The sequence below is a fragment of the Argentina silus genome (assembly GCF_951799395.1).
Source record: "Argentina silus genome assembly, chromosome: 17".
Taxonomy (NCBI): Eukaryota; Metazoa; Chordata; class Actinopteri; order Argentiniformes; family Argentinidae; genus Argentina; species Argentina silus.
The window spans coordinates 87670-102669 of NC_139671.1; the positions used below are offsets into that span (position 1 = coordinate 87670).

The 15000-nt window shown below is 52.3% G+C and overlaps 2 protein-coding genes across 5 annotated transcripts in view; one reads left to right on the forward strand and one right to left on the reverse strand.

Annotated features, from left to right (window-relative positions):
• The window catches only part of hmbox1b (homeobox containing 1 b), a 13609-nt gene extending 9008 nt beyond the window's left edge, over positions 1-4601 (forward strand). Inside the window, exons 6-10 of one of the 4 annotated variants that reach the window (XM_083689161.1) lie at positions 23-105; positions 270-365; positions 621-715; positions 1703-1786; positions 2757-4601. In XM_083689161.1, coding sequence (XP_083545287.1) covers positions 23-105; positions 270-365; positions 621-715; positions 1703-1786; positions 2757-2894 — 496 coding nt within the window. In that variant the 3' untranslated portion in view covers positions 2895-4601. Of the gene's footprint in view, positions 1-22; positions 106-269; positions 366-620; positions 716-1186; positions 1590-1702; positions 1787-2756 lie in introns of those variants that run through there. The other 3 variants (XM_083689162.1, XM_083689163.1, XM_083689164.1) reach the window with 3 other exon arrangements.
• A 228-nt stretch (positions 4602-4829) lies between these two features.
• LOC310818289 (kinesin-like protein KIF13B) overlaps positions 4830-15000 on the reverse strand; it is a 26764-nt gene continuing 16593 nt past the window's right edge. The window contains 16 exon segments of the mRNA XM_083689160.1: positions 4830-5761; positions 6214-8047; positions 8549-8707; positions 8799-8924; positions 9166-9258; positions 9408-9584; positions 9889-10007; positions 10240-10295; positions 10697-10817; positions 10919-11018; positions 11363-11389; positions 11558-11704; positions 11856-11988; positions 14246-14403; positions 14545-14724; positions 14820-14906. Coding sequence (XP_083545286.1) covers positions 5490-5761; positions 6214-8047; positions 8549-8707; positions 8799-8924; positions 9166-9258; positions 9408-9584; positions 9889-10007; positions 10240-10295; positions 10697-10817; positions 10919-11018; positions 11363-11389; positions 11558-11704; positions 11856-11988; positions 14246-14403; positions 14545-14724; positions 14820-14906 — 3789 coding nt within the window. The 3' untranslated portion in view covers positions 4830-5489.

Consider the following 15000-nt stretch of genomic DNA (forward strand, 5'->3'; position numbering starts at 1 on the left):
CCTGTGTTGTCTGTGTGTTCAGCTACTTCAACGACAACCAGTACCCCGACGAGGCCAAGAGAGAGGAGATCTCCAACGCCTGCAACGCCGTCATCCAGAAACCAGGTCCCACTCAACACTGGCTGTGTGTGTGTGGCTCTGTGTGTGTGGCTCTGTGTGTGTGGCTCTGTGTGTGTGGCTCTGTGTGTGTGTGTGTGTGTGTGTTAATGTGTGTGTGTGTGTGTGTGTGTGTGTGTGTGTGTGTGTGTGTGTGTGTGTGTGTGTTCCAGGGAAGAAGCTGTCTGATCTAGAGAGAGTGACGTCTCTGAAGGTGTATAACTGGTTTGCCAACCGGAGGAAGGAGATCAAGAGACGCGCCAACATCGGTACCGTGGGTTAGGGGAGGGGCTAATACTGGGGTATTGTACTGAGGTATTGTGGGTCATGTGGTGTTGTGAGGTATTGTGGGTCATGTAGTGTTGTGAGGTATTGTGGGTCATGTAGTGTTGTGAGGTATTGTGGGTCATGTAGTGTTGTGAGGTATTGTGGGTCATGTAGGGTTGTGAGGTATTGTGGGTCATGTGGTGTTGTGAGGTATTGTGGGTCATGTAGTGTTGTGACCGTGCTCTTGTTTTTCCAAGAAGCCACAATCCTGGAGAGTCACGGGATCGACGTCCAGAGTCCTGGAGGTCACTCCAACAGCGATGACATCGATGGGGGCGACTACACAGAGCAGGTAGGGGGTCAAAGGTCAACTAGGACCCTGAGGGTGGACCCTGTCTCCTCGCCTCCTCCTCAAAACCCATTGGAGGGGGGCGCTTAGTGGCGTAGCACACTAATGCGCTTACCACGTAATCGCAAGATTCAAGATTCAAAGTGTTTATTATCATATCCACAGTAGAAAACACGTTTCACTGTACAATGAAATTCTTGCTTTGCTGTCCACAGAATTCCAACCAATGTAAAATGTACAATACTAAAAAATATACAATATATACTAAACAAAATGTACAAGATAACAACATTTAAGGCAGCATGTGATAATAACAAAGCAACAATAATAATAATAAAACAGTGCAAATGTAAGCAGTGCAATTATGCATGTGCAAACTGAAAATGTAACAGTCGGGTTCAGTTATATGAGGTAGTTCAGTTATATGAGTTATTTGAGGTAGTCCATGATTATAATCTCCTATGCGTTGTTTAGGAGCCTGATGGCAGTGGGAAAGAAGGAGTTCTTCAGTCTGGTGGTCCTGCATTTAACACTTCTGTACCTCCGGCCTGAGGGTAGAAGTGTGAACAGTCCGTGCTGGGGGTGGGTGGGGTCCTTGAGGATGGAGGCGGCTCTCCTGTGGACTCTGCGGTAGTAGATGCTCTGCAGAGAGGGCAGTGGAGTCCTGGTGATTTTCTCAGCGGTCTTCACCACTCTCTGCAGGCGTCTGCGGTCCATAGCAGTAGTGCTGCCGTACCACACAGTGATACAGCTGGTTAGGATTAGCTGGTTAGAAAGGTTCCTGGTTGGATTCCGACCCTTGACCTGCATCTCATCCCTCCTCCCTCCTTCCTGTCAGTCTCTCTGAAACAGATTTAAAAAAAAAAAAAAAAAAACATTGGAGGAGAAGGTCCAAAGGGGAGGAGTCTAATGATGAACTCAGCACATCCATCCTGGATCAGGTGGTCAGTCTGGTTTATTCAGTGGTCAGTGGTTGTGTCTGTTCTGCAGGTCTGTGACCTCCCCTACTTTGACAAGCGACCGCTGGCCAGACCCTTCAGCTTCTACAGGCTGGAGCCTACCTCACCTACACAGGTACCAACACACCCCTCCCTCCCTCCCTCCCTCCCTCCCTCACCTACACAGGTACCAACACACCCCTCCCTCCCTCCCTCCCTCCCTCACCTACACAGGTACCAACACACCCCTCCCTCCCTCCCTCCCTCACCTACACAGGTACCAACACACCCCTCCCTCCCTCCCTCCCTCACCTACACAGGTACCAACACACCCCTCCCTCCCTCCCTCCCTCACCTACACAGGTACCAACACACCCCTCCCTCCCTCCCTCCCTCACCTACACAGGTACCAACACACCCCTCCCTCCCTCCCTCCCTCACCTACACAGGTACCAACACACCCCTCCCTCCCTCCCTCCCTCCCTCACCTACACAGGTACCAACACACCCCTCTCTCCCTCACCTACACACCCCTCCCTCCCTCCCTCCCTCACCTACACAGGTACCAACACACCCCTCCCTCCCTCCCTCACCTACACACCCCTCCCTCCCTCCCTCCCTCACCTACACAGGTACCAACACACCCCTCCCTCCCTCCCTCCCTCACATACACACCCCTCCCTCCCTCACCTATACACCCCTCCCTCCCTCCCTCCCTCACCTACACAGGTACCAACACACCCCTCCCTCCCTCACCTACACACCCCTGCCTCCCTCACCTACACAACCCTCCCTCCCTCCAACCTCACCTGCACATCCCTCCCTACCTCACCTACACACCCCTCCCTCCCCCCTCCCTCCCTCTCTACCTCCCTCCCTCCTCCTTCCCCCCCCCCTCCTTCCCTCTCTATCTTCCTCTTCCCTCCCTCCCTCACCCACTCAGGTACACACACCCCTACCTACCTCCTACCTCACCTACACGCACCTCCCTCCCCCCTCCTCCCCCCTCCCTCCCTCACCCACTCAGGTACACAGACCCCTCCCTCCCACTTCCTCAATTTTAACTGTAGCATCCTAGCCTATTGTAACCCCCCCCCCTCTCCCAGGAGGATGGGACAAGCCACAGCGACCACCAGGACCCCATCTCTCTGGCTGTGGAGATGGCCGCTGTCAACCACACCATCCTGGCCCTGGCCCGCACGGGGGGGGGGGACATCAAGACAGAAGCCCTGGATGACGACTGAACAGGAGGGAGGGAGGGACCAAAATGATGGTTAGCTATCCAATACCTTTCCCTGCCTCGTCAGACCTCCCCCAATCCTCCCCTCCCCTCCCCCCCACCCCCTTCCCCCCGATGGAGGGAGGGAGGGAGGGAGGGAGAGAGGGAGGAGGGAGTCTGAGTGGAGAACTGTTTATCTGTTTCATATATCCTGACCTCTCCAGCTTTCATTACTTCTGGAATTTTAATATTTAGTTTTAAACCTTGTTTTAACTTCAGAAGAATGACTCCCTCCCTTCAATGTGTTCAAATACACAACATCAGTCAAGGAAATGTACAAAGGAGGACAAGAGGCTGTTCCCAGATCAGTTGAATCAGTGTTGAATGACTGGGTTTGGTGTGTAGTCAGGTCTTCAGTATTCAGTATTCAGCTCGTATCCAAAGGTAATAAACGTAGTTGGCAGATGAGTTGTGGTTTTAAATGGTGTTAATTGGAAGCTGTTAGGAGTCACAGTGTGTAATAAGACTGTTGTTGTCTGACTGGTAAAGTATATTTATAGTGTATTTAATTCTGCTCTCTGCTGGGGTCAAGGGTCAAGGCGCCCTTAAAGAAAATGGTTAAAGATCAAAAAACTGACAGTGTATTTATATTATTTAGTTTTTATTTTCTTCTTACATTGTAAAATATTGACACGGATATGTTAAAACATGCTTTTATTATCAAATCAATCAACTGGTTTTGTTTTTGTTTGCTTTTTTTTTTTTTAAATGATTTTATTATTTCACTGTTGTGTATGTCAGGTCAGGTCAGGTCAGGTCAGGTCAGGTCAGGGTCAGGTCAGGTCAGGTCAGGGTCAGGGTCAGGTCAGGTCAGGGTCAGGGTGAGGGTTCTCACAGTGAGACCTAATCCTGGATTAAGACGCTCCTCAAATGTCTGTTGAAAGTCTGGGAAACCACTCTTACATGTCTCTCTCCTCTCTCCCTCCTGTCTCCCTCCTGGTCTCTCCTGGTCCTTCCTGTCTCTCCCCTGGTCTCCCTCCTGTCTCTCTCCTGGTCCTTCCTGTCTCTCCCCTGGTCTCCCTCCTGTCTCTCTCCTGGTCCTTCCTGTCTCTCTCCTGGTCTCTCTCCTGTCTCCCTCCTGGTCTCTCCTGGTCCTTCCTGTCTCCCTCCTGGTCCTTCCTGTCTCCCTCCTGTCTCCCTCCTGGTCCTTCCTGTCTCCCTCCTGGTTCTTCCTGTCTCTCCCCTGGTCTCCCTCCTGGTCCTTCCTGTCTCCCTCCTGGTCCTTCCTGTCTCTCTCATGGTCTCTCTCCTGGTCTCTCCTGGTCCTTCCTGTCTCTCCCCTGGTCTCCCTCCTGTCTCTCTCCTGGTCCTTCCTGTCTCCCTCCTGTCTCTCTCCTGGTCTCTCTCCTGGTCCTTCCTGTCTCCCTCCCGTCTCTCTCCTGGTCCTTCCTGTCTCTCTCCTGGTCCTTCCTGTCTCTTTCCTGGTCTCTCCTGTCTCTCTCCTGGTCCTTCCTGTCTCCCTCCTGTCTCTCTCCTGGTCCTTCCTGTCTCTCTTCTGGTCTCTCCTGTGTCTCTCAGTAAATATAATGAAATACATTAGAATTAAACATTCAATATAGCTCTGAAAAGTCAAAGACTGAATTCTCCAATAGTTATGTTCTGAATTCCTGTTATTGCCCATTTCAGAATTTAGTGCCTTTTTTGGACAGTAGACTGTTCTGTAATTAAAATGTAGTGTATATATATATATATATATATATATATATATATATATATGTATATATATATATATATATATATGTATATATATATATAATGTTATTTTGTACAGTTTCTTTGTTCAATTTTTTTTAACTTGTGTTTATTTTAGTATGATATACTGTACAAGAGAATTAAACTTATATCAACAACAGGCAACACTGCTGTGTGTGTGTGTGTGTGTGAGAGAATGACAACGTGGTAAACATGTACATGAATGTTTATTGGAATAATAACACATTATGAAGACATTACAAAGTTTCCACCGAGAAATAAATGAACATTCATGTCCTCATCTTAGATCGAACGCTCAAAAACATTTGCAAAAGAAAACATACATTAAAACATCAGTGTGCAATCTCATATTACACCCACACACAAAACATTGCAGCAGGATTAAACCCAACAACAACATTCAGCAGCTCCAGACCTGTTCAGAAAGAAGCATAAACACAACTTTTCCCCTAAACACAACCCCTTCACCTTAAAACAACCCCTTCACCTTAAAACAACCCCTTCACCTTAAAACAGGACCAGCAAAGTCTGGGGTACACTATCACCCCCCCCCCCCTCCACACACTCAGGAGGTCAAACACACCGTCCGGGAGGTCAGGAGGTCAAACACACCGTCCGGGAGGTCAGGAGGTCAAACACACAGTCCGGGAGGTCAGGAGGTCAAACACACAGTCCGGGAGGTCAGGAGGTCAAACACACAGTCCGGGCAGCAGGATGAAACACAGCTGGCTTAAAGCAGCTGCAGCAAATGCAGCACAGTGATTGGCTCTAGAAACAGACCAATGGGATTAGAGACAGTCAGTTGAGCCCATCCTCTGTTCAGCCCTGAGAGGCGGGGGGGGGGGGGCTAGGCGGGGGGCTCTCCCTGCGCATGGCGGGGGGCTCTCCCTGCACGTGGCGGGGGGCTCTCCCTGCGCATGGTGGGGGGCTGTCCCTTGGCCAGGGTGGTGAGGGCAGTCAGGTTGGGGCTGGAGCCTGATAGGTTGGCGCTACGACGCTTCTGACGACGTTGCTTAGCCCCACCTTCTCCACGGCTCACCCTATCAGGCCTCACCAGCACGCCGTAACCAGGGTTACAGTGGAAGTAGCGCTTGCCGCCCACAGACCCGTCGTTCTTCCCTGGAGGGAGAGTGAGACAGGACAACATCAACACTGACGCTGAAACTCTCAACACTTTCATGCAGCTTTGGACACAGCTTAGAGATGGGTTAGGGTTAGGGGTAGGGTTAGGGTAGGGGTAGGGTTAGGGGTAGGGTTAGGGTTAGGGTTGGGTAGGGGTAGGGTTAGGGTTAGAGTTAGGGTAGGGTTACGGTTACGGTTAGGGTAGGGGTAGGGGTAGGGTAGGGGTAGAGTTAGGTTAGGGTTAGAGTAGGGTTAGGGGTAGGGTTAGGGTAGGGGTAGAGTTAGGTTAGGGTTAGAGTAGGGTTAGGGTTAGGGTTAGAGTTTACCGTATTCTGTGTATATGACAAATAAATGTGATTATTTTTGATTTGTTGTTGATTGTGAGCCGTCCAGCACCTCTCCTCCTACCTGGGTTAGGGTTAGTTAGGGTTAGGGTTAGGGTTAGTTACCTGCTGGGGCGTCCAGCTCCACGCCCACCCAGGAACCCGCAGCGAAGTCGGCTGCTCCAACGTAGCGCACTGTGCCTCTCTTACTGGTTCCCACCATCACAAACTCCCCCTCCTTCAGCCAATCAGGGGGAGCGGTGGTGGCAACGCCCCCTTCCTCAGGGTCTGAGATGATCTCCAGCCTCTCCATTGGCTCAGGGACAGTCAGCCCCCCCCCAGCACCCAGACTACTGCCCCCCCCTGCCTGCCCCCCTCCCTGCCCCTGCACCCCCTCCTCATCCAGGATGCGGTGGAAGGACTTCAGATCTGAGATTTTCACTTTATGGATCTTGAATGGGTTGATGGCTGAACTCACAGTAATGGAGGGTTTAAACTGGGCTGAGGCTGGGGCTGGGGTGGAGGCTGGGGTGGAGGCTGGGGCTGGGGTGGAGGCTGGGGTGGAGGCTGGGGCTGGGGTGGAGGCTGGGGTGGAGGCTGGGGCTGGGGTGGAGGCTGGGGTGGAGGCTGGGGCTGGGGTGGAGGTTGGGGTGGAGGCTGGGGCTGGGGTGGAGGCTGGGGTTAGGGTTAGGGCTGGGGTTAGAGTTGGGGCTGGGGTTAGAGTTAGGGCTGGCTGGGCAGATGGTTCTTGCTGGTCTGGTTGTTCAGGCAGATCTGATGGACCCGTAGCTGATGACTGGAACTTGTCCAGACCTGCTTCTGCAGATGGTTCTGTTTGGCCCGGGACTGGTGCCGATTCTGACCCAGTCTGTTCTGCTTGCTCTGATGAGGATGCTGGTGTGGACGGGTCCAGTGAAGGAGGTTCTACCAGTACTGGTTGTCCTGTTTGGCTCTGTGGTACTGACTCCGCCGGGGGTTCTGACTGGTCTGGTCTGGACAGGTCTGATGTGGACTTCAGCTCTTGTTCTGCCTGGCTCAATGGATCCAGAACTACCAGTTCTTGCTCTGGCTGTTCCAATGGTGGACACTCTGAGGGATCTTCTGACTGGGCTGGTTCTGTCTGGGCTGGTTCTTCTGACTGGGCTGGTTCTGTCTGGGCTGGATCTTCTGACTGGGCTGGTTCTTCTGGCTGGGCTGGTTCTGTCTGGGCTGGTTCTTCTGGCTGGGCTGGTTCTGTCTGGGCTGGTTCTTCTGACTGAGCTGGTTCTGTCTGGGCTGGATCTTCTGACTGGGCTGGTTCTTCTGGCTGGGCTGGTTCTGTCTGGGCTGGTTCTTCTGACTGGGTTGGTTCTGACTGGGCTGGTTCTTCTGACTGGGCTGGTTCTTCTGACTGGGCTGGTTCTTCTAACTGGGATGGTTCTTCTGACGGAGCTGGTTCTGTCTGGGCTGGTTCTTCTGACTGGGCTGGTTCTTCCGACTGAGCTGGTTCATACTGTCTTAGTGATGCAGAATGTTCTGGTGTAGACGGGTCTGGTTCTGTCTGGTCTGGTGTAGACAGTGGCTCTGACAGGGCAGGTGTGTCTGATTTGGGGCTGTGAGGTTCTGCCGGGCCTGGGGAGGTGTGGACCTGCAGCGTCTGAAGCGCCTCCTCTTGGACAGCTGACCTATCTGTGATGTCATCATGAGTTCTGTCTGTGATGTCATCGATAGCGGTGGGATTGGCCGGAAGGGTGACATCCCAGGCGATGGTGTAGGCGTCGGAAAAGGTTGCCGTGGAGACGCTGGTGGACATGTATCCGCTGGAGGTGTCGCTGACCGGGCTGGGGGCGGAGTCCTCCGTCTCTGGGGTGACTGACTGGGGGAGGGGCCTGGAGCTGGGGGCGGAGTCCTCCGTATCTGGGATGGCTGGCTGAGGGAGGGGCCTGGCGATCTCTGGAGGGATGATCTCCTCGACAGGGACCTGTGGAAACCATGGCAACATAAACACAGGAGTCACATGGAAGTATAGTCACATGGTGTCTGATCTGCTGGGTGTCCAGGCTGACTGAACTATGATACGAGAGCAGGGGGGAGGAGAGAGGGGGGGAGGAGAGGAGGGGGGGGGGGGGGAGAAGAGAGGGGGGGAGGGGAGAGGAGGGGGAGGAGAGGAGAGGTTGACTTGGTGTAGAGAGAGCTCACACATGATTTTACTGACATGTTTAAGAGTGTGGATCCCCTCTCTCTCTCTCTCTCTCTCTCTCTCTCTCTCTCTCTCTCTCTCTCTCTCTCTCTCTCTCTCTCTCTCTCAGGATTCTAGAATCAGAACCAGGATGTCTGGCTGAGGGGTGAACCATCTCAAAGCAGCAGGAAAAGTCGACCTCCTCCTCCTCCTGAAACACAGATACTCTGACAACACCTGCAACACAGCCACAGCCCCCCCCCCCCTCCTCCCCTTCCCCCGGGGTTAGGGTATGTTGGTTACCCCCGTGTGGATACTCTGTGTATTTGTAGTTCCCAGCCAGGAGGTGGACCAGGTGGTGATGTCACAGGTGGTGATGTCACAGGTGGTGATGTCACTCACCCGGTTCTGGACTCTCCTCCTGCAAACCTTCCCTTTACCAGCCTCCATCACAGCCACCTCCTACACACACACATACACAAAATTAGGTGTGTGTGGTGTGTGTGTGTGTGTGTGTGTGTGTGTGTGTGTGTGTGTGTGTGTGTGTGTGTACCTGTCTGAGCCGGTCCAGGGTGAGGATGTTCTCCACGGCCAGCAGACTGTGGAGGTACGTCTGAATGACGGCGTCTCTGTCCTCCAGGCAGGCCAACACCTCCCTCTCCTCTGGCCCCTGGACCTCCTGGGGGGGGGGGGGGGGGGTCCCATATATAACTCCATCCTAGTTAGAAGAATCACCCAGGGCTCTCTCTCTCTCTCTCTCTCTCTCTCTCTCTCTCTCTCTCTCTCTCTCTCTCTCTCTCTCTCTCTCTCTCTCTCTCTCTCTCTCTCTCTCTCTCTCTCTCTCTCTCTCTCTCTCTCTCTCTCTCTCTCTCTCTCTCCCTCTCTCTCCCTCCCTCCCTCCCTCCCTCCCTCCTCCTCACCCCTGGGATGTGGGAGACGATGTTGAAGCTGACCCCACAGCCAGGGAGGGAGCTGCGCTGAGACATCCTCTTCAACAGGCTCTGAGCAAAACCCTGCAACACACAACCTTCATCATCATCATCACCATCATCATCTTAATGTGTGTGTGTGTGTGTCTGACCTGTTATCCAGCCAGGTGTGTGTGTGGTGTGTGTGTGTGTGTGTGTGTGTGTGTGTGTGTGTGTGTGTGTGTGTGTGTGACCTGCCGTCCAGCCAGGCTGACACAGATGCGTTTGCGGAGCAGCAGTTCCATGTGGACTGGGTGGCTGATCAGCACCAGGACCCGGACCGTCAGGTAGACCCTGAGGTCTGGACACGCCCCCCGGGTCAGGGCAGGGCAGGAGTGCACCGTTGAGTCCCATGACGCCTCCGCCTTCACCTGGGGGGCAGAGGACATTAGAGGCTGTCAGAAGCTGGTAGAGGCTGTTAGAGGCCATTAGAGGCTGTCAGAGGCTGTTAGAAGCTGTTAGAGGCCATTAGAGGCTGTCAGAAGCTGTTAGAGGCTGTCAGAAGCTGTTAAAGGCCATTAGAGGCTGTCAGAAGCTGTTAGAGGACGTTAGAGTCTGTTGGAGGTCGTTAGAGGCTGTTAGAGGACATTAGAGGACGTTAGAGGCCGTTAGAGGTTGTTAAAGGCTGTTAGAGGCTGTTTGAGGTGGTGGGTGTTGACCTGGAGGTGACCTCACCTCTCCCTCGTAGCTCTTGAGGATGAGGAGGTGGTGGAAGGCATGGTCGTCCTCCAGGGCCAGCCTGGCCTCCTCACCCCCACACACAGGAACACGCCCACGGGCATGGAAGTCATCCGCTGATGGAGGGAGAGGGGGGGGGGGGGGGGAGGGGGTGCATTGTTCAGTATCAAGGTCAAAAGGAGTGCTTCCATCAGTGAGTAAAACAGAGAAGAGAGGAGGAGGAGGAGGAGGAGGAGGAGGAGGGGAGGAGAGAGGAGAGGAGAGGAGAGGAGAGGAGAGGAGAGGAGAGGAGAGGAGAGGAGAGGAGGAGAAGGAGGAGGGGGAGGAGGAGGAGGAGGAGGAGAGTACCACTGAGGTCCAGGAACAGGACAGGAATGTGGGTCTCCATCCCAGGAACAGGAACTCTGAAGGGAAACGAGCCAATCAGCATTCAGTAAACAGGAAACCATCATCCTCCAACACTGGCCTTTAGACACACACCTACACACACACACACACACACACACACACACACACACACACCTACACACACACACACACACACCTACACACGCACACCTACATACACACACACACCTACATACACACCTACCTACATACACACACACACACACACCTACATACACACCTACACACACACACAACCTACATACACACCCCTACACACACACACACCTACATACACACACACACACCTACACACACACACACACCTACACACACCTACACACACACATACGCATACACACCTACACACACCTACAGACCTACACGCACCTACACACACACACCCCCCTCCACTCACCTCTGGGCGGGGGCTCCTGGGATGCCGTCTGCAGGAACGAGGATGGAGTTCCTTTCTTCTGTCAGAGTCAGACGACGTTCCAGCAGCTGAGCCTCCCTCTCCACCTCCCCCTCCGACTTATCTACACACACACACACACACACACACGCACACACACACACAATGTGAGTATAATTACTGTGATGTATGTTGTCTTAGGGGTCAGGGGTCAGGGGGTCTCACCTGGCTTGGAGACAAGGTTGTGCAGACGCTGGTCGAGGTGGTCCTGTCTCTGAGACAGAGAAGATAACCACCGTTCCCTCATCCTGACCAGGTCCTGCTCCTACACACTCACACACACACCACACACACACACACAAAACACACACACACAAAACACACACACACCCAGAGGCACACACACCCACACAGACACACCCGGAGACACACACACACCACACACCACACCACACACACACACACACACACACACAGACACACACACAGACACACAGTTGTACTCCTCCTAGCAGACATATTGTTTTGTATTGAGTCATGTAGAATGTATGATCACATCTCTTATCTATGACCCCTGACCCCTGACCCCTGACGCACGCTGCACTGCTTCCTGCCTGTGTAAACACACATAACACACACACACACACACAACCACACACACAACAGTACCTGGTAACTGTCCATGTCCTCCTCCACCTGAAACACACACACACACAACACACACCCACCACACACACACACCCACCACACACACACCACACACCCACCACACACCACACACAGTCTGGTTATAGAGGATCATTAGAGTGACATCATACCATACTACTCACACAGTCAGACACCCAATCACAGAACAGAACAAACCCGCTGTGATTCGCTCCCTCGTGGGGGGCGGGCCTGACGAACCTCCACGTTGCCCACGGAGACGGCGAGGACAGAGACGGGGATGAGAGGCATGGTGCCACCGTCCTGCGCCGAGCGCACCTCCACCTGGAGGCGCCGGGACCGGCCCTGGGGGGCGGAGTTTAACACTACTGGACACTTCTCCCAAATATGACTCTAGCAAGAAAGCACACACACACACACACACACACACACACACACACACACACACACACACACACACACACACACACACACACACACACACACACACACACACCTGTCTGAGCTGGTAGACTCCGCCCGTGCGGACGTCCTTGGCTGGCAGCACCTCGACAGCTGTGAAGTCTCCAGCCTCGTTCAGCTCCATCAGCTGAACCCACAACTCTAACCTAGACGTCACCTCATCCCACCTACACACACACACACACACACCATGTATATTACACCACTTTATTACAACACTATACTAATACTGGGTAATACTCCCTTTATTACAACACTATACTAATACTGGGTAGGGCCTCCCTTTATTACAACACTATACTAATACTGGGTCGGGCCTCCCTTTGCTCTCAAAACAGCCTCAATTCTTCGTGGCGTTGATTCCACAAGACTTTGGAAACATTCCTTTGAGGTCCTTCTGGTCCATGATGACATCACACAATTCCTGCAGATTCTTCAGGTACACTTTCAAGCTGTGAATCTCCTGTTCTACCACATCCCAAAGGAGTTCTACTGGATTCAGATCTGGTGACTGGGAACGCCACTGAAGAACACTGAACTCATTGTCATGTTCATGAAACCAGTTTGAGACGACTTTAGCTTTGTGACATGGTGCATTATCATGCTGGAAGGAGCCATTAGAAGATGGGTCAATTGTGACCATGAAGGGATGCACATGGTCAGCAACAATACTCAAATAGGCTGTATACATACATACATACATATATATACACTCACCAAGCACTTTATCAGGAACACCTGGACACCTTCTCCTGGTGGAGGAACACCTGGACACCTTCTCATGGTGGAGGAACACCTGTACACCTTCTCATGGTGGAGGAACACCTGTACACCTTCTCAGGTGGTGGAACACCTGTACACCTTCTCATGGTGGAGGAACACCTGTACACCTTCTCATGGTGGAGGAACACCTGTACACCTTCTCATGGTGGAGGTGGTGGAACACCTGGACACCTTCTCATGGTGGAGGTGGTGGAATGGTGTGGGGAATGTTTTCTTGGCACACTTTGGGCCCGTTAATACCAATCAGTCATCTCTTGAATGCCATAGCCTATTTGAGTATTGTTGCTGACCGTGTGCATCCCTTCATGGCAACAATTTATCCATATGTATTTTTGTATGTATATGTATATGTGTATGTATATACACTCACCGGCCACCTGTTCAACTGCTCATTAACGCAAATATCTAATCAGTCAATCACATTGCAGCAACTCAATGCATTTAGGCATGTAGACATGGTCAAGACGACCTGCTGAAGTTCAAACCGAGCATCAGAATGGGGAAGAAAAGTGATTTAAGTGACTTTGAACGTGGCATGGTTGTTGGTGCCAGACGGGCTGGTCTGAGTATTTCAGAAACTGCTGATCTACTGGGATTTTCATGCACAACCATCTCTAGGGTTTACAGAGAATGGTCCAAAAAAGAGAAAATATCCAGTGAGCGGCAGTTCTCTGGGCGAAAATGCCTGGTTGATGCCAGAGGTCAGAGGAGAATGACCAGACTGGTTCAAGATGATAGAAAGGCAACAGTAACTCAAATAACCACTCGTTACAACCAAGGTATGCAGAAGACCATCTCTGAATGTACAACACGTCGAACCTTGAAGCAGATGGGCTACAGCAGCAGAAGACCACACCGGGTGCCACTCCTGTCAGCTAAGAAAAGGAAACTGAGGCTACACTAACAGGCTCACTACAATTGGACAATAGAAGATTGGAAAACGTTGCCTGGTCTGATGAGTCTCGACTTCTGCTGCAACATTCAGATGGTAGGGTCAGAATTTGGCGTAAACAACATGAAAGCATGGATCCATCCTGCCTTGTATCAACGGTTCAGGCTGGTGGTGGTGGTGTAATGGTGTGGGGGATATTTTCTTGGCACACTTTGGGCCCCTTAGTACCAATTGAGCATCGTTTAAACGCCACAGCCTACCTGAGTATTGTTGCTGACCATGTCCATCCCTTTATGACCACAGTGTTCCCATCTTCTGATGGCTACTTCCAGCAGGATAACGCGCCATGTCACAAAGCTCCCATCATCTCAAACTGGTTTCTTGAACATGACAATGAGTTCACTGTACTCCAATGGCTTCCACAGTCACCAGATCTCAATCCAATAGAGCACCTTTGGGATGTGGTGGAACAGGAGATTTGCATCATGGATGTGTAGCCGACAAATCTGCAGCAATGATGCAATCATGTCAATATGGACCAAAATCTCTGAGGAATGTTTCCAGCACCTTGTTGAATCTATGGCACAAAGAATGAAGGCAGTTCTGAAGGCAAAAGGGGTCCAACCCGATACTAGCAAGGTGTACCTAATAAAGTGTCCGGTGAGTGTATATGTATATAGATGTATATATATAAATATGTATATGTGTGTGTGTGTGTGTGTGTTTGTGTGTGTATGTGTGTGTGTTACCTCTCCGTGAGGGTGTGTGTCTTGTCCTGTCGGACCCCCATGTCCCAGAGTGCCAGGTTGTGACGCTGGTTAAGCTCCTTGTGACCGTAGACCTGGATGGCCAAGGCCCCCTCAGACACAAACTCCACAAACTCCTCAGACACACACACCTCCAGCTCCTGACACACACACACACACACACACACACACACACACACACACACACACACACACACACAGATGTGAGAATATCACATTTACCCCCACCTCCCTGGTCTCTACCCCCCCCCCCCCCCCACCCCCCACACACACACACACACCTTGCTGCTGTGGAACATCACGGTGCAGAGGGGGTTTGTGGAGGTGGAGGGGGGGGGGTGTCCAGGGGGCTGCTCCTGGGGGGTGGTGACCACGGGCGCCTCCAGACCCCAGAACTGGTACTGACAGAACGCAACCTTGGACAGGTGGCGGGGCAGGCCTGTCGCCATGACAATCTTCACCTGGGGGAGAGGGGGTAGAGGGACCAGGGAGGGGGGGGGCAACATGTTCACTTTCACAACAGTGAATGAAGAGAATGTGTGTGTGTGTCTCTTACCACACACTCCAGCTTGTCTCCCTGCGCTGTTCTCTCCTCCAGACCCTCGCTGTCCCACCACACCTCCACATGGAGACGACCTGCCACCTGCCACACACACACACACACACACACACTTTTACTTTATTTAGTATTGTGAACAGTAGAGAAGGTGTACAGAGGGGTGTTGATGCTCCTCCAC